Below are 23,023 nucleotides of genomic sequence, written 5' to 3'. Positions count from 1 at the left end.
GTGAAGATAAATTTAGTCAAATTTTATTCAAGAATATAATTTATGAAAATTTTTATGCGGACCCTATTTTACAAGTATTAAAAAAAAATTTTATAAACTTAAAATCACCAAATTAGGCTTTGTGTATAAGTCAAAGTAAATAATACGTTTATTTTAATGTGATAATTGAAAATATAATAGAAATTTCTTAATACTTACATAACATTTAAAATATTACACAGTTGAATTATTTGCTAAAAGCAAAATGTAGATTAAGGATTCGGTAAGAACTTCATTTTTTAATATTTATGACTTTCTAGAGCTTATCTTTTATTTTATACATTTTAATAAATCCTAGATCAGCGAAAAAAAAACTCTATTTTCAGTTTTAATTAATACATATTTTAATTTATTCTAAATCTTATTATTTATTGCATTTTTACAATTTAAACAGGTAGCAACACTATTATAATTACACAAATTTTGTGATAAATACGCAAATAATTTTTTTTTTTATTTTTTAGTTTTTTTAGTTAATCTTGTAAAAGTGCGAAAAAAAAATATTTTGTAAATATTACAATACATATATTAAAACATTTATTAAATAGATAATATTACATATCGTATGAAGAAGGAACAATAAAAAATGTATATAAATATTTGCGAGCGTCAGGAAAATAAATTATAGCATTCATCTTTGGCTTTAAATTTTTCTCAATATTCATTTATAAATTACATATCTCATTTTTGTAGTTTATTTTTAAATTTTGTACATGAGTTTTGATACTCATTTAATTTTACGAATATCTAAATGTAAGTTCATCAATTTTTGATACATCTCCCCATACTTGTACTGTTTGAATATTATCTATATACTGTGATAAATCAAATTGTTCAACAAAATTTCTTGATATATCACTTTCAAAATCAGTCAATGCGTATACCAAAACTTGTCGATTATCAAAATGGAATAACACCATAAAAGGCTCATCTGGAATAAAATGACAACGTTGTTGTACTATTAAAAAATTTTGTAGTTTTCGTTGAATTTATTGAAATTTAATACAAAGGTACTTACTTTCATCAAAAAATTCATTTTCAATTTTAACTTCTTCTTCGTTCCAACTTCCATCCTCTTTACTATTGAAAATAATTTCATTAGATGTGAAATCTACTTTAAAATGAATTAATACATCTTGCGGTGGACTACAACTATCTAATGTAAAATTAACTGAAAATCTAAAGAAAAAATTTATAAATATTAAAGTATATAGAGGTTTATCATAATATTATAAAATAAAAAAATATAAAGATATTAAATTGGAAATTTATTAATAATATATTTAAAAAAAAGAACAAATTGTAAAACCAACAAGGCCGCAACCAATATGTAGAGAATTGTATTGGAAAACTTATGTCTTGATTTCAATTTCCCAAATTACTAGGTGTACTATTAGCTTTATTTTATTCACTAATATGAGAAAACTTTCCGTACCATTGGTACCATGAATATCTACTAAATAGAAAATTTGTCTATACATATTTGTATCTTTCAACCAAATTTTTGTCAATCGGATTTTTGTAATAAATTTCAAGCAAAAACGAATTACGGAAAAGAAAAATTGTAGGCTTAAATTCATATTGTATTCATAAGGAATGTTTTAAAAGTGATAACATAAATTTCAGAATTCCTTAAAAACACATGAAAAATCTCATATGAAGAATTTTTTCTTTCAAAAACTAAATTATTTTTTAATCAAGTTGTATTAATTTTAAGTTATTAAAGTTTGTCAAATAACAATATTCAAACAAATTCAATAGTTAGGAGATATTTAATATTAAATTTTTTTCTATTATCGGAGGAAGAAACTTGTAGGTGCATAATATATCAATAAACTGTCGAACTTACGTATATACTTAAAGTTATTTTAGAGACTCATCAATAAATTGAATCATTGTTATATTTCAAACATGTACATAAATAAGTAAATTATAACGGTTATCATTCATATAAATTTATTTTAAAAAATATTATCTTTATTTAACCAGATGAATAATATCATAAATAAGAAAAAAAACAGATAAGACTTTAAAGTAAATATCCGGTCCGACGACGAATATCCAATTGTTAATTTAAGCAATATAAGGAAAGTGTTTCATAAAGTGTTTTATTCAAATAACTTATACGTATATAACAACTAATAAATAATACATGTATGCACATAAATAAATTGTTAATCGTATGAATTTAGAAACATATGAATGGAGGAAATATATTTGCATAGTACATAGAGACAATATATATTTTATGACAGGATAGAGGGTACGATTTAGCAACAAACTTTTGTAGAATGAAATAAGAACTATAAAATAAAATAAGCTACGTTCAATGAGAAAATTTTGTCTAATTTCAAAAAAATGCTTAAATATCGCAAATCATTGAAACTATCAATATTATAGTTTTGTTTTCCAAACTATCTATCGATAATTAGGAATAACATTCTGTAATTATTTTTATGTTTGTTCAGAATTATTTCCACACCTCCTATAGTTGGCAATCACGTTTTTCTGACTGCATACATAAAAGCAAAGTTATAAGTTTTTATGATGAAAAATATTTAAAAATCAATTTCAGGCTAAAATTTCACGATCTATATAGAATAAAATTCCAGCTACACAATAGGAATTAACATACCAAATGTTATGTAAGCAATTCTTTTTATCCAACTAAGTAAATTTAAGTTACTTGATTACCAATAATATTTTACGAATCGATTCTTCAACACTGCACGTAAATTTATCATTATATTGATCAATAAAAAAATGTTTTTAATTATAAAAGCAATAAAAGGACAACAGCTAATAAAAAGGATTTTAGCTAATAAATTATGTGAACAAACTTATAAATTATATAAAATCCGTGCTCACCAGTGAGTACAAGAAAAAAATTAAGTTAAGTTCCCTCTGTATCACAGATGAAATCCCTTAATTCAAAGAAACTACATTACTTATGTATCTCTTTCGCAAAAATTAAAATTATCTTACATGTTAAAATTATCATTTAGCGCTTGAAAAATGTTCACCGATAGTATACTGAGACTCAACGTGTTAAATTAAGAAACAAATATAATATATTTTTAGGAATTTTCACTCTATTGCATCGATATTATTGGGGTTTCAAAATAATCATAAATTATTGTTTATATTACAAGAATTTAAAAAAAAATTCATAAAATCTACAACATTCAGTAATATTGAATTATTATACTCACTATAGTATTCTCTTAGTAACATAGAATATATTAGACAGAATACACATGTATATACACGATGCATACATAGCACGGTCTCATTATTTGCAAATTTAAAATTATAGACAAATTAAATATGCCAAATTTCTTTCTTAATATTTATTTATTACAAATTTCAATCTTGCGTTTTATTAATAAACTGAAGCAAACGATTATATTGTTTTCCCAAAAATTTTTATGTTCGTTTTGGAAAGTTTTGAAATATTTTTACATTATATGTAAAAACACGTAAGTATAATAAAAAAAAAAATATTAATAAATTTTATAATTATCCATAAAATTATTAAATTATTTGTTTTACCATTGAGTTGAAATTTTAACGTAAAAGAACACATTTTAAAAATAAAGAAAAATCACATTCTTCTTCTATTAAAATTCAAAACTTTTTTTCAAATATGTGAAATACAAGGTGAAAGCTTCATAAAAATGTAGTTGCAGAAGTTTGACAGCGCTTATAGTTACCAGAAATAGGGGACTAAAAATTGGTATTTCGCCAACTTTTTAGGGAATAAAAAATAATTCTGTAAATAAATTCGTCACTTTTATATTTCTAAAATAGTTTAAATTTTAAATCCTCGACCTAATAAGTATACTCATTATTTAAGTATTACAGCAAACGGTTAGTGTGAATAACATGTATAACAGTTATGTATTGTTGAAACACAACAATAAATATGTATAACAGATTAGTATCTAACTAGTTAGGTAGCTAGAAATTTTTTTTAATTTTTCCGACATAACTTTTTCTTCTATAACTACGGTAAATTATTACTACCTCATTTTTTAAATATTTATTTTTGAGTTTTGTGCATTTTTACTTGTAAAGTAATGCATCTGTAGATTATATTAATTATTTAACATACAAATTTCAGTAAAATATATGTGTGTACAAATGTTTGCATATTATTCAGCCTACATATATATTTATTTTTAAATAAAAATTATTAAGAAGCAAGTGTAATACATAAAATAAAAATCAAATAAAAATTTTGGACTATTTTGGTCTGTGATTTAAATGTATGTACATATATGTATACATAAACACGTTATAATATATGAATGAATGTGATGAACTTATGGGCACGTTTAATGAATTTTAATTTTTCGTTTTGGTTTTTTGTTTTCTATTCTTTCATAAACTATATAACAGAAATACACAATACGTGATATACATTATTATTTAGTTTCTTAATTTTCCTAGAAATGAATAAAATTTAAAATTCCAGTCATATTTAATAAATTAAAATAAATTATGGTTATATGAAGCATTTAAATATGGTTAATTCTTTTAAATGGAAAGTGTAATAAGTTCAATTAAAATATTTGAAACTAAATAATAAAAAAATATTGTATAGATGGCCAATATTATGTAGGAATAATTTTACCAAGAATTTGAATACATAATTTTTAAAATACATACATACATACATATATGATTAAATTAATATTGACCTATTCAAATATATTTACATGAATTCTGATGGATTTTATACAATTTAAAAAAAATGAAATAAAGCTAATTTAAAAATCATAAAGATTTATTCTTTTTGTTTATTAAAAAAAGAAACATTTAAATTGTAAAAATTAATCAAAATATGAGTTTTAAGCAAATTTGTTGCCGAATTGAAATTAATCAAACCAATATTACCCAGTTAATTGACAGAAATTAAATTTTCGATATTTATTTACATATTAAGTATATTAACAATTTAAATTATATCGATAAAATTTGGCAGTATTTGACAGTATAATAATAATTTAATTTGTTAATAATAAAAATGAAAATTTTAGTAATTTATAATAACGGAACAGCACATTCTTTGTTTTTTAATGGTACCCCCAAAATTAATACACATACTTATGCGCAAAATATGTCTTATCTGTTCGGCTAAGTAAGATTGACAATATAACTTAATGGAAATTTCTTCATGCAACTGCAGAACAGATGGATGACGTAATCAAAGGAACGAGTTAAAGGCAGAAAAATTAATTAAAAAATTTCTCTCCTCGAACTGGACTCGAACCAGTGACCTACTGCTTTCTAGGCGGACGCTCTACCATCTGAGCTACAGAGGCATGCAAAAATTGCCGACGAAATGTTTTCTACATTGCTTTATACTGTAATTCATATAATTACTAAGTATTTGTTTTGTTTACATTGACTGCTACATACAATCTACTATTGAAACACGTTTAATATAATTATCATGCTCAAATATAAGACTTATATTATATGCCTTCTTCAAATAAATAAATAAGGGAAATAGAAAGTGCGTAGTAATAAATAAAATTAAAAAATATTCGAATGCTTACTTACGTAGCAAATTATATTCAATATTACTAATTTCGCCTATATTTAATTGCTATTCAATATTCATAATTATATCAAAACAAAGAATATTGAATTGTAAATTACGCTAAAAATAGGCTTAAAAGTTAAAACTCATATTGTAATACAATTTTTTATAGATTAAAAAAAAAAACATGCAGTTAATTGTACTATTAAAAAAACTGATGAGTAATTGTCATTACCCTTACCATAAATATTTTTTTGATATTTCTTTTATTTTTCTATTCGTAAATAATAATTTTGTTATTTAAACTATGTATTATTATTTCTTATAAATTTTCTTATACCTTCCTATAGCTATCAACAATATTCTTATACTCGTATTAATATTACATACTCATTATTACATATTGTTATTATTATAACAGAAATATTGAAGTACTCTATAAAGTCTACAATAATGTTGTATGGCATATAGGCAATAACAGAAAAAATTATGGTGAGAAAATTATTTAAAACAAATCAATGGCATCATAATATTATATCTATTATTATACATAATAGAGCAAAATTAATGAGAATTCATGCTCTAAAATAATAAAATAAAAAAAAAAATCCTCTCCTGCCTATTATATATACATATACTTTTGAATTATCCTACTTATTCAAAATTAAATACATAATATTTATTATAAAGCTGTATTTTATTTATATTTAGATTACGTACTAAATTCTCTAAATTTTTTTTGTAAATGCCATGGCGCTGTAAATTAAATTCAAATGAAATAACTCCAAAATACAAAACAAAAAAAAAATTAAATTAGATAATTTTTGTTGTAATCGTTTCTTGTAAAATTTAAATTAATCTTTTAAAATTAATGTCGCAAACAAAATTTTTGATCGTAATTTTTGTATAGGATTTGAGAGATCGTTATAGATGAATTAAATTCACATTAATTATATAAATTTTCCACAAAAAATAACTTTTTATTTAACTATTTCTCAAATAAAGACTGTTTAAACTTTTTAAACTGCTAATCAATTTAACAGTTAAAGTATTGTTATTGGTAAAGTATTTAAATTTTAGTTTTATTATGTTATAATAATTACAATTAAGCAAATTCAGTACATACTTATATCATTTCTTAAAAATTTTATTTACGACGCTTCTTCTCATAATAATAAATATTAAGAATAAAGTGTACATTTCAGATTTTCCATTTTGACTTTTTATGTTAATTTTATATAATTTGTTAAATACCATAAATAAAAGTCCTAAATACTTGTGCAAATACAAAAAAAAAATTATATTGAAGGGTAAAAATAGCTTTGAAATGAATACATAATTTAAAAAAAATAATAAAAATTATAACTACATTTTAAGTATTTTTATTACACATGCTCCAATATGTACGTACCATGATATAATAAAGTTTAATATTTGTTAAAGATGTTTTTAAAATTTCTTAATAAAGAATTCCTAATCTAATCATTAGAATGGAAACTATTTATGTGTGTAAAAATGTATGTATTGTAGATATAATATTACACAAAGCCAAATAATAAGAGAAAAGCATAAATTTTTTTAAAATTAATAATTAACGCTAAATCAATGAAAAATTGAAAATAATTTTGTTTTTATTATATAGATATTTTTTCCATTAACTTATCAGCAGATAAAATTCCATTATGTCTTCTTTTTATTGTGTACCTTCCTATACAATACGATTTGATTTTGTTATCACTATGTCTTATTAATTGACACAAATTAATATTTTTTTTATTTATTTAATTAAAAATAACAAAGATGAACCAATTTATGTTAATTGAAAATTTGAATTATTTGCTCTTCCTACCAACAACACCATATTAGAGCTATTGTGTAGTTTAAAAAATATGCATGCTTTAAACAGCTTTTATAGTCATAGGCGAGGGTTTTAGGTCAGCCCGATTCTGTTTTTACCTAAACTTATAAAACGAAAGTAGATGAAGTTATAATCATGTCACCCCTGTTAGATAACCATGGGTTTCCATGAAAATCGATAGCGGCACAAAATTGTATCTTGGCAACTTCTATAAGAATTCATACAATTTCAATTAAATTTAAAAAATAAATGGTGGTTTATTATTTGTATTGCGTTTGAATGAAATTTTTATTGTATTGTATTTTATAAAATAGTTTTGAAATTGATTTTATCAGGATTTACATATATATAATCTCAATTCATAACAGGCTTTTAAATGCAATTATTGGTTCCTTGTGCTTTGGTTTACATACGATTTTTAAGAATTTTAACCATAATAGATATAATAAAATTGCCTTTGAAATGAGATTTTGATCTTGTTTTTGTTGAATAAGCTTTCAACATTTTTTATAATTATTTTTGTGAAAATGTTATGAATTCACCATAATTAAATTTTGAATTAGCACTGATATTATTGCGGATATAGATGCCCAAATTGACTTAGATTTTAATACTGAATAATTAGTTCTTATTGGTGTTTTATTTGAAACATTATTTTTAAGTGTTGGAAAACAGAGTAACAAATTTATAATACCTTACGAAAATCAATGTGTATGCATTTCGAACATACACATCACATTTATCCCCCATTGAATAGAAATATTATAATACACCATAATTTTTCTTTCCTGTGAATCAACAATTTTAATATTATGTAGTGTATACCTACCTATACTTGCATATAATAAATAAAATAATTTAAATAAATCGTAAAATATAAACAAATAGAAATTACCGTTTTATTAGGAAATTTTTTCATATATGTAATTTATATCGTAAGTATCTGCATACAATATATGTAACTTTATTGTTGCATCAGTATAGAATTTAACTATCTTAAATCAAATTTTAAGATTTTTTGAGGAGAGCGATTCAAAATATTTATTTTAAATTTTTTTCTCTCTCTCTCTCTCTCTAACAATTTAATGTTTCAGTAAAATATAATTAAGTAGCATAAGACAGTTTTAGATCATAAATTTTTGCAAAAAAAAAATTGATTGAACCAACGCTTTTACATCTACTGTAAAAATAATTCGAGAATCTAATAACTGGAAAACAGTTTTTGTTTAAAAGTTTGCTTATAGGATAGTTTTGATTTAAGGCGACGATATTTTACGTAAAAATGTAGATTGCTGTAAGTTTTTATATTTTATTCTACAGCGAAATGAATTACAGTAAGAATTTTTTTTGTTATGTATTACATGAGTCACCACTTCTTCCATAAATTTTACATTTCAGTAGTTGAAACCTTGAGTATATAATTTTTCTACAGCATAAATTTTTTAATATCATAAATAATCAATATTTTTGTATGACTTTTTTTAAATTGGTTTTCAAAATCTTAGAAATCTTAAAATTTCTTTCTTTGAAGCCTTGATTTATTGAAATGAAACAAAAAAATTAATTATAAATTTATAAAGATATAAGATTAATTTATTTAATTAAATCGTTTATTGTGTTCTGTTATTCAGTGTTACTAATATTTATGTTACGATCCTACACAATAATTCTACATTATTAACATATGATGCTAATGAAAAACATATTAGCAATTACTTTTCATACTAATAATTAATTTATGATGTACGATGATGTGCAGAACGCGAATACTATAATACGCATAATATACAAACAAAAAAATAGCACTGCACTGCTATAAAACGATATTATTACACAATTCAGCTTATGACATAAGTTTAAATCGCTGAATTGTGTAGCAATACATAATTGCTCTAACTTAGAGTATATTTTTAAGAACATATTTAGTATTATCCGAGACAGTAAGATTTTAATACAATTACATATGTACATATTTCATTTTATTTGTTTAATTCTAACAATCTCAATACTATACGTAGCAGTAATAGAAAATCTAGCGTAAAATTTTATAACTCCAATGTTTCCCACATATATGTAAATATAAATAAAGAAAATAAATTTCCTTTAATTTATCCTCTTCATTACAACTATCATTCCATTGGCTCCCATATTATTAATTTACTACCTCTCATATAAAAAATTATCTATTTCATCTTTTAAATTTACCATAAATAAATATTTATCATAAGTAAAAAGGTTTAAATATTAATATTATATTTTAATATTAAAAGCTTTTATATAATAAAAAGAAATAATGCTGTAATTTCAGGAAGTAAATCGAAATCGCTTTAAAGTATTTTTATTATTCAGCAAACTTATAAATAATAAAATTATGTCAGTGGTCAATAAATTACCGAAATGTTTGGCGTCTCTTTTCATTTCTTTGCAAATTAAATTTTGCTAATTTTTAATATGTACATACATACATATATGTATAATATAATAAATATTAAAAGAAATCGATTACATCTTATTTTTGCTCTTGGATACCTTCCAAAATTCTTTATTGCTTTTAAAACTGAATCATAACGATTTGAAATTTACAGACTTATGTAACAACTAAGTATAAAAAAGTAATGTAGAAATCTTTTTATGTGTTTATAAAAAAATACTTCTTATCATCTGTTCTAACAATAAAAGTACTAACCATGTTCAGGTGTGTGTACATATTGTGAAATAGTTCCGGATAGTTCATCATAATATTATTATAGTAAATTACATTCTATGACACATGCGTGGTTCTGCTATAGTAACCGGCTTTTTACGGATAAATAATATGAATTACCAAAAAGAGAAAAAGAAAAATAACAATCAAAATTTTTTTACCATGCTTTAAATAAGTACCTATGTATATATGTATGTATATGTACATAACTATATATCTAATTTGTTTAACACTACAAAATCCAAGTTTGTTCTTTATAAAATGCTAACATAAAAGTGATATATGTACATAAGTAAGTGTTACGGTAATAGTAGTGGATAAGTGAACTTTCGTTTCTAGAATAACTTAGGAATTAAAATTGAAATAAAATTATTCACAAAAAATTCAAATTTTTGTACATTTTTTCCGAAACATCGACTTCTAAAAAACGAATCAACATTTTGCAACAAAATTGAAAATTTCTTCCTAAAAATATTGTATAAATTAAGATTCTTATTGATTTTGAGAAAAGATAATTTGTATTTGTTGATTTCGTGCTATAAACGCAATTGTCATCAAAATAATGTAAAAAATTGTTTGGGTTAGGGAGAGTTTTGAGAGAGAATGAGGGTTTTATAGTAAGGGATCGCAAAAAAATTCTGTAAATTTTACAAAATTCAACAAAACAGTTGCTGTTAATTTTGTCTTACAGGAAAAGTACTTTGCCTTTCCCAAGTTTACAGTTTTATTTATTTATCACCTCGCATAGTATCATAAGAGTAGTGACTACAATGCAAACTTTTCCACATTTTTAAAATTATTTTCAATCCATATAAACATAAAAATCACTTTTACCGTAATATTATTACCATACACATTAGATTGTTGTTTACATTTTGAACCCAATATTCACATTAAATTAAAATAAATAATATTGTATTGTATATATTATATAAGTAAATATGTATGTATGAGTGTTATAAGTATATAGATTATGTATTTTTATAATACATATATGCAAATATATTTTAAGTATTTAATATTTAAATATTTTTATATTTATTTCGTCATATTAAAGAAATTAATATCGTCACAAGAAGAACAATAATAAATTAATTCATGAGATTAGGTTCAAAAAAAAACTTGATTTTTTTTTTTTGTATTTTAGAAGAGATAAATGGTTTTAGTATTAAGAAATTTTAATAATGTGATTCATCAATTCTCTTGTGTATTTGTTTTTTAAGATTTTTTAGGTCTATTATCTTATTAAAACTACCTGAATAATGTGTTTCAATTAAAAATCTCTGCTATTGTAGTAAAAAGAAAATTAAAAGGTCTTTAAGTTTTTAATTTTTTTAAGGAAAATCCTCTCGAGACCTGCACAAAATCGATCCTCACAAAATAGGTATTCAGAACCATAGGTCTTGAGAAAGCGCTTTAAGCATGATAGATGGAAACGGTGACAGATTAGATTCACTTTTTAGGTTTCGGAGCATTTTTACCTTATATCTAACTTAATCTCATCTAATCTAAACCAATAATTTGGTCTTATTTTATACATACATGTATTATAAAAGGAATTTTTGGATTGATATTTCGATTGAATCGGTAAATGGAATTTAACACATGAAAACTGTGAATATAATTTGTAAAGTAATATCCAATTTTGCATACTGGTCACATATTAATTAATTAATTTCATTCATTTACATAAAATTAAATCACATACTTAAATACCTAAATACATCTACACGTAGGTGTATGAAACAAATAATATGCCTTTAGCCACTTATCTACATTACAAATTTACATAAATATATAGCTATAGTATGGTTAATATACTTACTGTCTAGCATCTTCATTTAAGTGACCCTTAATGATGACTTCATCACCAGATTTTAATGATTTTGGAAGAATAGCAAACAACGGTCTTTCGGACATATCCTTTTTGTTTTGTTTTTTTTTTTTTTTTAAATACAATTTAATTTTAAAGTTTTTAAACTGCGAAATTGATTTCAATACTTTTCAATTTATAAGTTTTATAATTATTCTTTATAAAAAAATACATTAAAAATTTTATGTTTTGGATTTTTTTCGTTGCTACAGTTTCGAAAAAAAAAAAAATCATTAATTTACACTACTTAGTAATAATACTCAATACTAAGTATATTGTAGATACACTTAAGTATGCATTGTATATACATACATATATTTAAAAAATAAACGAATTTTGTATTTTAATTGTAAAACTTTTCATCCTTTAAATTTGGTTTTCTTACAAGTTAATGTTGTAATATAATATATGTATGTATGTAGGTTGATACGTTAAAGAGAAATTTGTATCTAAATGTTAAATAAAATATACTTATCTAATTACAATTACAATTATTTAAAATATGTATATAACTTTATGTTACATTACTCAAAATTAAATTAAATTTTTATAATTTTTTAAAATTTACATACATATGTATATCGCAAAGAGAAAACGATAAATTTAATATATTGTATTAATTATAACAAAAAAACAAAAATCGTATACCGAACTACTAAAAATAAAATACTATTTATTTATTCCACATGAAATTTGCAACTGAGCTTTTCAAAATTTAATTTCCACCTCAATAGCTTCATTCTTCAATCTTCATATACTCTGAAGGAGTAAATAATAAATAAAAAGAGTGTGCAAGCAAGTTGAGAATGATGACGTATTTATATAAATTCAGCAAAATATTTATAATAAATATATAGAATCACATAGCATAAGATAAGAAAAGAAAAGGTAAATACATATTTATTTCGTATACATAATCGTATGTAAGAAAGAACTTAGAATGTATGTATGTATATACATAGTATAGTATGTATAATATTTTGAATAAAATTAATTTATTATAAACATACATAATATGTAAGTAAGTAATAATGAAAATATTATTATTGTATTATTCGTACTACAAAAAATATTGTATTAAATTGAATTTTTTATACACATTATGTACGTTAAATTTTCATTGACTGTTGGTTTGTATACCTCGTTATAAGATAATCAAAAAAAAAGTAATCAATAAATATTTTCAATTTTAAAATCAGTAACGAAAGTTAAATGTTTTTTGAATACATAATTTACATGTTTACATATACACACATACATATATTTGTGTTCAAACAACAGTGCTATTAAAATTGCAATAATAAGAGTTGTTGTAATCCCTGATTTGTGTAGCAATGAAGTTTTACTACAATTTTGAACAAATGGAGATTATTTTATTGTATGTATGTATACTATACATAGGGCACATATTTGTGCTCATATTTTTTTTTAAAGGTTTCGCGCATATAATACTTTAAAAGTGGCAAGCCGTTCCTTGATAAAGAAATTATATTTAAGTAATATTTATTGATAGATGATAAAGATAAGATAACAATATGTTATGGTACTTGATATACATATATGTATGTGCATATATATTTGTATGATCAAATTTCCGTAAATTAATCAGTGACATAATCAAATTTCGGAATTTTTTTTATAAATACATAAATATTCTTCTTGAAGAACAAAAACATAAAAATAATTATGTAATGTACATATACATGAATCAACAAAATGATTTAATAAATGTACGTACTTATATACTGTATATACATATATCACAGCTGGCAGGATCAAATGTTACGTTAAGACACAAACTATCATTTGGATCATCAGAAATTGGTAAAATTTTTGTTCGAAACTTGGTATCTCAACAGGGACTTTATGAAAATTTTTAATAGTTTTTATTTGTTTTTATTATTCGATTTTAAAAGGATAATAGGCTTTAAACAAGGCTCTTTCGAAGCGCTCATTGGGGGCATAAGTTAACTTCAGGCATGAATTATTTTTCTACTACATATGTTCTAGTATTCTCTGGAACAGCATTTAAAAAATACCTACATAAATAATTTTCTTCAGTTTAGACCAGTAGCAGCAGCATAATTAAAAATACTTTATATAGTTTAACTTTTAATACATCAAATTTATTTTTGTTAAAATTGACATTGAAATACAATATAAATACATATTTTAATTTTTGAATACTTCAACATGCATACGAATTGATTAATAATAAATACAAAATATTTAAAAGTGTATGTATAATATTTATAATTAGCATTTTTTTAAAGCCTTAAAAATTTTGGTAAAACACGTCTAAATAACATAAATATTATAATATTAGTCTAAAAAATTTTATTTGTTAATTTGAGCATAAAATGCCATTTGTTTTATTGTGTTTAGGCACTTTTTATTGTGCTTTAAAATAATTTATAATAGTGTGATGTAGGACCTACCTTTTCTTCGTAAAGTGAGGTTCACATATTACTGAAAACTATGGTTTTTTTTTTATTATAAAAATGAATGTTTATTAAAAATACTTCTTAAAACTAAAATTATTAATTCAGTTCTGTTTATGTTTGTATATAAAATGTTATCAAAATTATAAATATTTTTAATTATATAATTTAAATGGATTTTAGAATTTTTATTAATATATGAGCTTTAGTGTACTCAATATTTGGCAGCTATAATAAGAGACAAAAAACTTAAGTTTTTACTTCGATTTCCCATTTTTGGGATCTGGAACGTTTATGCCATTAAGTGTTATTTAATTATTATATAAATGTTATAATTGATTGTTATGTATAATTTTTCTTATGCTAAACGTACATAAAATATTTTAATATACTTTTTTAAATTTATATTGTTAATTAAATCATTCAAGAAATTGAAACACACACTCAAAGACAAATTTGAAATGTCTCACTATTTCCATGCTGCAAAGTTATTGAAGCTTTCCGCATTATTATTTTGTTACTATTAAAAATTTTGTTTTATGTATATATTAAAAATTGAGTTATTACGATACGGGAAGGCACAAATGCTTTTTTTTTGGTTTTAAAATTTTTCTTTTTTATTTGATTTTGTACATACTTCAGAAAATTTGCATTTTATTTCATAGTTAAGAAATTTTTTTGACCAGTTAAATGAATTAATATGTATGGTGAATAAGCTGTTAATATTAATATCTGAAAGCTACAAAATAGTGAAAAAGCTTCAATTGTTGTTAATTCAGTAAATTGCCCACGATAGTTCCTACTTCAATTTATTAATTTAAAAATTTATCATTTAAAATAAATTTATACTAAAAAGTTTAGAATGCTTAAATTAATCGCTCACATAAATTTTGCGAATTCAAATATAGTAATGAAAGTTATTTTTTATCTTATCTTCCAATAAGTTAAATTTTAGAAAAGCACGATAAAATTATATGTATATGAATACATAGCCAAGTATATATTTAATAGGATGACGAATTTTGAAAGAAATCGATTTAGTTATGTTTATTTAGTATGTTTTTTAGATCATCATGAAAACTTTTTGCAGGATCATCCTTGTCCTTATAAACAAAGTACCTTAAAAAATTAAAAAAAAATCATTAAATTAAAAATTCAATTTTTTTTTTGTTTGTGTTTTTACCATATCAAAACTCCTATAACCACGAGCAAAACAATTACTGAGCATATTATGGAGAATAGCATTGAGAGTGCACATTTTACACAACAACAAGTTACAGTTTCAGCACAACATGTCAAGCACTTACACATTTTCTTTTTTGTTAATTTTAGGAAAACAAAATTTAAAAAAATTAATTGCAATATTTATTAACAGACTACACCCTAACTCGACTTGAAATCAAATAGATACTTTTGCACTACAAATATTTATTTTGGACTAATAAACAAGCTGATTAAATAATAATCTCTTTTGTATTGTACATGAAATACATAAAAAAATGTATATCTCAAATTCCCAAATACAAATAACATTGTTTGTATTGTAAATAGCATTACCGTATTTCACAGAAAATCTGGAAAATTTTCGCCAAAAAACCTGAAAAATCTGAAAACATAGAAAAAGAAAACTGGAATAAAATCTAAAATCAAAAAAAGTTTTTTATATTTATTTAAGCACATTTTGATTTTCATATAACTTATGTTTTTAAATTTATTTTTATTATTTAATTTAACTTAAATTTTTAAAAAAACTGGAATAAATTTGTTTTTAAAAGCATACATTCACTTATATTGCTTATTTTGATTTTCTTTATGTTGATGCTCTAAATTAACCATGAACAAACTTTTATGGGTTTGACAAGAAATAACATTTTCGACTGATTTTATTGATTATTTTATTTGGCTTCAGCTAGGTGTCAATTCATTTAAAATCAATTTTTTTATGTATTGATTTTTGAAATACAGAATTACCGTTTCAGAAATATTAATTCACGAAACAAGAAATTTAAAGTAGTTTGTTAGAATTTTCTTAAGTTAAAAATCTGGCATAGTTAAAAATATCTGGCATTTGGTTTCTGGTCATCTGGCAGACCTTTGAAAAATCTGAAAAATTAAATAGATATCGCAGTTGGGGAACACTTATTGTAACTGAGATTTGATGTGATTGAAGAGACATTAAGGTTAAGTGTTACCTAAATTAAAAACAAGTTTTGAGTAAATTCTCCTACAAACTATAATAAATAGAGCCTCAAATCGTCTTGAGAATGCAAGAAATCGAGAATTGCCAGCCACAGGAATTTGCAGCAAGAACGACCACACATCAGGTTTAAATAAGGGAGATGTGTGTGGTGGTACGTAACCTTCAGTTCGGGTTCATTGACAGCAAGAAAACGGCGGGACTCTGTACACAAGCCTATATGATCCTTGATAGACCTGCCCCGTCGCCAGAAGTCATTAACCTGGTGTCGGAGGTCGCAGACAAGAGATCAAGTTTGATCATTGGTTGTGATGCAAATGCAAGAAAAACCCTTTGAGCTAGTTCGGAGGTAACCCAAAGAGGTCAATCCTTATATGATTTTTTTAAGCAGTAATTTAATGGAGCAGCTTTCCAAACTTTGCATTTCCACCCTTAACAAACAATTGTTTAGTCGAGAAGTGAAGATGGTTCAACGTGAGGTGCTTTTCAGACTCTCTTCACGGTGTGGTTATAGGACTATAGGCCTCCACATAGGAAACCAAGAAGAATAAATTGGTTTAAATTCCCTCTAAAATATCCTAAGGAAACCTATCCCCGTAGTAGAATGAAGATTTATCTAGCCTCAGAAAGATGACCAGAGATATCTTCTATGTCTGCTACATGACGGGGTCATGGAAAGCCTGCAAGGAGAGTCTCAAGAGATATGGAAGGGCCCCTCCATAAACTGGGTCTGGAGACATTTTTATGGAAAGGTGGAGTGTATCAGACACTCTGTCAGACTTAGCACATTAGTATCCGAAGGGCACTTTAATCCTTCTATTCTAAGCGGTTAAGCTCTTAAAACTGAGAGGATTGTTGGGGCTGTAACTGAAATGGATGTCATACTTCTGCCAGAGCTGCAAAACGGTAGGAAATTTATAGCTCCGTGGATTCCAAAAATTTTTAGAAGACGACTCCCTACACCTTAAAGAATGGTTGGCGACAATGAGGGTTGAAACCTAGCATGGTTATGTGGCTGTACATAGCGATCATGCGATCAATTCTCCCCTATAGAGAGCTAGTGTGGTGACCGGCGTTGGAGGGGGCTTATAACTGTACCAAAATAGGTAGGGTTCAGAGAGTGCGTGAATTCGCATTATTGGGGTATTAATTTGTGAAATTAAATAATGAAGCTTAGTTAAGTAATCTTTTAATATTTTAATATTATATGTGTCAAAGAATCCGATGCAGTGAAATAAGTTTTCTTCTACTTTTTTTGCAATTCTCTTTAGAACGTCACACATATGCCTTATCCTTCTGACCCACATTTCGATTCAGGTAGTGTAAATATCTTATTATGTCATATAAATATGGAATTATTAAGTAATTACCCCGAAAAAATAATTCTTCAACTAAAAATCACTTGATTTAAAAATTAGTTAATTGTAAATTTATAGTTTCTTTTTGCAGAGTTTTGAAATAAATGTATGTAAATAATTTGACATTTTATTGAATTTGACTTAATTTTCGGAACAAAAACTGCTAGAGACTGTTGTTATTGCAAATTATATATGTATACATAATATGCGAATATATATGAAACTATTTTTTTATATAAAGCCGTTCACATAGAGCGCTAGGTGGATTGTCAAAACAGAAATTGTCTGATGAGTGTATTTATTTTATTTTTAAAAAATACTTAAGAAATTAAAATTTACTAATTAAATGTAAATTACCTTAGATGTCAAACAGGTAAAAATTGTATAAATAATTATTAAAAAAGCATCACCCCGTGAAAATTTTAATATTAATATTAAAATTATAAAATCCCAATAAATGTAAAACAAAATAAAGTGAAATTTTTCAACATTTACATATGTATGTATGTACATATGCATTTATTTTTTTATAACATTAAATAGAAATGGTGAAATTATGAAGACATCAAAAGAGCCTGAGCAACCAAATTGTTTTAATTCATTCTTTGAAATAGCATTAAGGATAGTTGTTTTCATAATATTTATGTAAGTCTCGTATCAATAAGAGGTCTAAAGAAATTTTGTTATTTTTATTCAAAATATATACATATATAAACAAAGTATATTTAAATACTAATGTACAATTAATAATTCAGACACTTAGAATGTAAGCCAGCATTTAAAAGGGTTATACTTCCTGAAGAACTTTGGATGTACAAATATCCACCAACCGCAGATTATGTTCCCTCAGTTTTTTTATTGCCAGCTGCATTTGTTGTACCATTTACCGTAATTTTTATAAATTATTTAATTAATCATGATAGATATGATTTTTTCCAAGCGAACAACGCAGTAACGTTATCTCTAGGATTAAATGGAGTTATTACTAGTTTATTGAAAATAGCAGTTGGCCGACCAAGACCTGATTTTTTTTATAGATGTTATCCTGATGGCAATTTTCCTACGAATTACTCTATGGAGTGCACAGGCAATACTAGAGAAGTTAATGAAGGGCGGAAAAGTTTTCCTAGTGGGCATTCTTCATGTAAAAAATATACTTAAATTATAACACTATAATTCAAATGTACGTATATACATCACATAAATTTTTATATTACAGTTGCATTTGCTGGATTTGGTTTTGTTTTTCTTTATATTGCTGCTAAATGGAACATATTTAACGAAAAAGGTCGAGGAAACACCTTGGGCTTGGTAACATCTATTGTACCATTGATCGTAGCTGGTATACACATATTGAAAACTTGCAAATTATAGAAGTAAAAATGATTAATAATTTGTAGGATTAGTGGCTATAAGTCGAACTTGTGATTATCATCATCACTGGGAAGATGTTGTTATAGGTTCTTTTATTGGAATGGGAATTACCTACATTTGCTATCGACAGTATTATCCATCTCTAACAAATACTCATTCTGGAAAGCCTTACAAATATTTTAAGAAAGTAGAACAATGTTCGGTAGTTAAAAATAATATTAACCATAATGGTGAAACCAAACCACTAATTAACGAGAATGAAAAAGATTCTAAATGGATTTGATAATTATTAATTTAACTATAAATTCTAACAGGATCTTCATATTTGTTTTTCATCAAGTTCTTATTAATTTTCTTGTAGTTATATACATACGACATAAAATTTTCATTAGCTATCAAAGTATTCCCAAAATTATTAAAAAGGTTATATATATATATATGTATTTCAAATCATAAATAATGGTGTACTATTGTAGTTCTAAATTACAATCAAAATTTAATCTTTAGAATTAAAGAAGAAAAACAAAGAAGCTTTGCTTTCTTTTTCAACTAATTCGTACTTCGTCCAATTTATCTACAATACAAAGAAATAAATATTTTTTTATCAAAACCGTTTTTCTTGTTACTTTTTGTGATATGTATAAAAATTTTATAAAAAAATATACTTTTTTGTATTTTTCCTTAAATAGTTAAGTATTTATAATCGATAGCCATAAGTATTATTTATGTTATATAATTTTAATTCCATTGAGGACTATTATTTTTAATGCTTAAAAAAGTTAAATAGTTTTTAATGTTAAAATTACAAAATATGTATTAAAAAAAAACAATTTTTATAATTGCATAATCCTACCAGATAATTGTTATCATTCAGTTTTTTCTAGTTTTTTTTTTAAATAGTTCAAGTACACTATTGCAAAAGTGTAAAATTATAAGCATAATATTGTTCATACAGTTTTTCAAGAAATTTTGTGAAAGTCTAGAAATTTGGTTATGTTCTAATCTAACTGAGTTTGTGCTCCTAATTACACTTGATTATAAGACAAATCCGAACAGTTATAATGCATATGTATGTACATAAAGAAGGGTATAAAAATTTTAAGAACTCTTTTGACATACGAGCAAACAACTACCAACAACTTTTATTATTTCATTATAGAAAGAAATACTCATGTTCTTCTAATGTAAATCAAATTAAAGCCGACCGAAAAATTACCCTTTCCTTCACCAAGCCGTAAAGCTAATATAAAATACATATAATATTCCATAATCAAACATTTCAAATTACATAAAAAAAACTTTATTATTAATTGAGAAGGATTTTGCATCTTAACCATCTGTCATTCAATGACGCCCCTTTTTCTTTTTTTGACCACCTTTCCTATGATGCTGCCTTGGACCTGGATTTGATTCTTGATAAGCTGGAGTTGCTGGAGAACTTTTACTTAGGTTTTGGGCTTTAGACATATCACTAAAAAAAAATTGATTAAATTATATTATAACAATTTAGCTGCTGCTTACTATTGATCTGCTGCGCCAGAAGCCATTCCTTGTGATCCCTTAATAACATCTTTATTCCTTCTATCACGTTTCTTCCTATAACCTGTCCTTTCATATTTTGGTAGCCACCTTTCAGGATCCGGAGGAACGTTGGGATTGTAATTTTTAGGTAATTTACCTTTGCGTTTCCTTTTCAAGCGCCTCTTTTTTTGAATATCTGTTCCAGGAGTTCCTGGTGATTGGTCCCCTGTTTTAATCGTTGCCGTTTTTTTGACTGCTTTTGTGGACATCATCCAATTAGTAGCTTCCAAGATATCGATTTCGGAAGCCGTTGTTAATGCTTCCAGAGCAGGCAATTTTTTACTAACCTGCTGAGCTTTTTTGGGATCGAACTGAGCATAAGCTATAACTAGTTGAGCTAAAACCTTCATATCATTTGGGTTCGACTTCAATAATTCTTCTAAAGAACTTGCTGCGGTTTCTGCTGCACCACCACGTAAATGAAATTCTGCCGCCTGACGCCACATATCAGACAAATTTCCTCCGCTAACTTTATGTTTCTTATACCATTCAACAGCTGATTTCAATATGTCTGAAGCTGCTTTTTTGTTATCCAAACCTAAATAAAGTGTTACTAAAGCAGAAACTATTCCTGGTTTATATTTATCATTTTCGAGTGACTGAAGTTTTTCGATGGCTGCTTTTTTATTGCCCTATATTAAAAAATTAAAAAAAAAATTATGAATACCTGAACGAAAAAACACCAAATATAATAAAAAATAAAGTTTGGGTTAAATTATAATTTTTCTTCTACTAAGAGTAAAAATTACTTACATTCATTAGAAGAACTTGCACAATGGCAAATTTAATTGCAAAAGAATTTTCGTTATCCGCTTTTACAAATTTTTCTAAAATATCTAGGGCTTCTTTATATTTCTTTTCTTTAATTAATAAACTGACTTTTATTAAAAGTATCTCGAACTCTGCATCAGGATAAGTTTGCGCCAACTTGTTACATAACTGCTGACACTGATCATTAGAACTCGCAAAGAGATTAAATAAGCAGTTATTAATTGCTATGGATCTTTTTTGCCTTTTAGTAAGTTTTGATTCGCAAGCATCTGCCATGGCTAATCTAATTTTCTTCTTTGAATCGAAAACATTTTGGTCTTTGTTGATTACAACTGAGTTATTACTGGCCACAGCTATTAGTGCAGGATCAGAAGATTTCTTTTTTAAACATTCCGCATACAAGGAGGCGGCTTCCTTAGTCTTGCCTTGCATTTGCAAGCAATAAGCCAATTGAACTTTTATGACAGAAAGCTCGTCCTGAATTTCTTCTTCGGTTGCTCCATCGTCCTCCAATGTTTCTTTACATAATTTTTCGCTTTGGCGAAGTTTTTTTTCTGCTTCCTGATATTTCCCACGGTTTGATAGTGCGCATGAACTATTAAAGCACATTTCGTAAGTGTTTTCAGGTAGGTTAGGTAATTCTTTTTGCGGATCAATCGCTAAATTTGCAACAACTGCACTTAAATTCGCTTTCCTTTCGTCTTCAAAATCATCTTCGCTATGTTTTATGATATCTTTATAAAGATTAAAGCATTCTTCATATCTTTCCAAACGATACAAAATTTGGCATAATAGCTCTTTTAGATTTTGTGGTAAAGGTTCAATTCCACATTGTTCAATAATTTTTATAGCTTTTTCTGGCTGGTTAAGACGATATTCGCAATATGCATTCTCAAAAACGAGATGTCTCAATTTATTTTTTTCTATGAACTGAATGGCTTCTGTAAATTTCTGTACTTGTATTAAGCACACAACTTTACAATGTAGTGCTTTTTCATCAGTAGGAGCCAAACCCAATACTGTGTAAGAAAAATTTTTGGAATTCATATTATTTTTTAACCATTTTTGAAAATCACATACCCCTATTAACACTTTTCATAGCTTTTTCATACTCTCCATTCAAACCAAATTTATTAATATCTGCGAATGCAGCTTTAATTGCCGCATCTTTATTTTGATCTTTCGACATGATAATATTGGAAAATTTATCCAAATTTGCTCAATTTTTTGATAACTTTTTTCCGTCACTTAAAACCATTTGTTTTCTAAATGCAAGATG

General features: G+C 25.0%; 3 protein-coding genes across 5 annotated transcripts; 1 reads left to right on the top strand and 2 right to left on the bottom strand.

The window, feature by feature from the left end:
- Positions 1 to 460: 460 nt before the first annotated feature.
- LOC129608066 (galectin-7) lies at positions 461 to 12,677 on the bottom strand. Of its 3 annotated transcripts, XM_055519378.1 has the most exons (4): positions 12,595 to 12,677; positions 11,975 to 12,228; positions 1,058 to 1,218; positions 461 to 997 (listed from the first exon to the last, which is right to left on the bottom strand). In XM_055519378.1, the coding sequence occupies exons 2-4, from the start codon at positions 12,067 to 12,069 to the stop codon at positions 777 to 779; spliced, it is 477 nt and encodes a 158-aa protein (XP_055375353.1). In that variant the 5' UTR covers positions 12,070 to 12,228; positions 12,595 to 12,677; the 3' UTR covers positions 461 to 776. The 3 variants fall into 3 exon arrangements, with proteins under 3 accessions (XP_055375353.1, XP_055375352.1, XP_055375354.1); XM_055519377.1 differs by lacking the exon at positions 12,595 to 12,677 and having other exon boundaries at positions 11,975 to 12,279; XM_055519379.1 differs by lacking the exon at positions 12,595 to 12,677 and having other exon boundaries at positions 461 to 970; positions 11,975 to 12,279.
- A 5,565-nt stretch (positions 12,678 to 18,242) lies between these two features.
- LOC129608025 (phospholipid phosphatase 5) lies at positions 18,243 to 19,979 on the top strand. The gene is made up of 5 exons (XM_055519327.1): positions 18,243 to 18,391; positions 18,562 to 18,663; positions 18,774 to 19,162; positions 19,238 to 19,360; positions 19,419 to 19,979. Exons 1-5 carry the CDS (start codon positions 18,381 to 18,383, stop codon positions 19,673 to 19,675), a joined length of 882 nt encoding a protein of 293 aa, XP_055375302.1. The 5' UTR covers positions 18,243 to 18,380; the 3' UTR covers positions 19,676 to 19,979.
- A 697-nt stretch (positions 19,980 to 20,676) lies between these two features.
- LOC129607944 (signal recognition particle subunit SRP72) lies at positions 20,677 to 23,021 on the bottom strand. Its single transcript, XM_055519213.1, has 4 exons — positions 22,825 to 23,021; positions 21,727 to 22,763; positions 20,914 to 21,605; positions 20,677 to 20,863 (listed from the first exon to the last, which is right to left on the bottom strand). Exons 1-4 carry the CDS (start codon positions 22,931 to 22,933, stop codon positions 20,737 to 20,739), a joined length of 1,965 nt encoding a protein of 654 aa, XP_055375188.1. The 5' UTR covers positions 22,934 to 23,021; the 3' UTR covers positions 20,677 to 20,736.
- Positions 23,022 to 23,023: the final 2 nt, after the last annotated feature.

Source organism: Condylostylus longicornis, unplaced genomic scaffold, assembly GCF_029603195.1.
Source record: "Condylostylus longicornis isolate FDR11 unplaced genomic scaffold, ASM2960319v2 ptg000030l, whole genome shotgun sequence".
Classification (NCBI taxonomy): domain Eukaryota; kingdom Metazoa; phylum Arthropoda; class Insecta; order Diptera; family Dolichopodidae; genus Condylostylus; species Condylostylus longicornis.
The sequence above is the reverse complement of the archived record's forward strand: the minus strand, read 5'-3'. Positions and strand labels throughout refer to the sequence as shown.

Bases quoted from the DNA above. Each gene is read 5' to 3' on its own strand.
- LOC129608066 (XM_055519378.1), bottom strand. From the start codon at position 12,069: ATGTCCGAAAGACCGTTGTTTGCTATTCTTCCAAAATCATTAAAATCT. The intron at 1,219-11,974 runs GTAAGTATATTA...TTTTTTCTTTAG, and splicing joins TTAAATGAAGATGCTAGACA to ATTTTCAGTTAATTTTACAT. The intron at 998-1,057 runs GTAAGTACCTTT...ATTTTTTAATAG, and splicing joins AAATGAATTTTTTGATGAAA to TACAACAACGTTGTCATTTT.
- LOC129608025 (XM_055519327.1), top strand. The intron at 18,664-18,773 runs GTAAGTCTCGTA...TTAATAATTCAG, and splicing joins GTTGTTTTCATAATATTTAT to ACACTTAGAATGTAAGCCAG. The intron at 19,361-19,418 runs GTATACACATAT...AATAATTTGTAG, and splicing joins TGTACCATTGATCGTAGCTG to GATTAGTGGCTATAAGTCGA.
- LOC129607944 (XM_055519213.1), bottom strand. From the start codon at position 22,933: ATGTCGAAAGATCAAAATAAAGATGCGGCAATTAAAGCTGCATTCGCA. The intron at 21,606-21,726 runs GTAAGTAATTTT...TTTTTAATATAG, and splicing joins TGCAAGTTCTTCTAATGAAT to GGCAATAAAAAAGCAGCCAT. The intron at 20,864-20,913 runs GTAAGCAGCAGC...ATTTTTTTTTAG, and splicing joins TCTGGCGCAGCAGATCAATA to TGATATGTCTAAAGCCCAAA.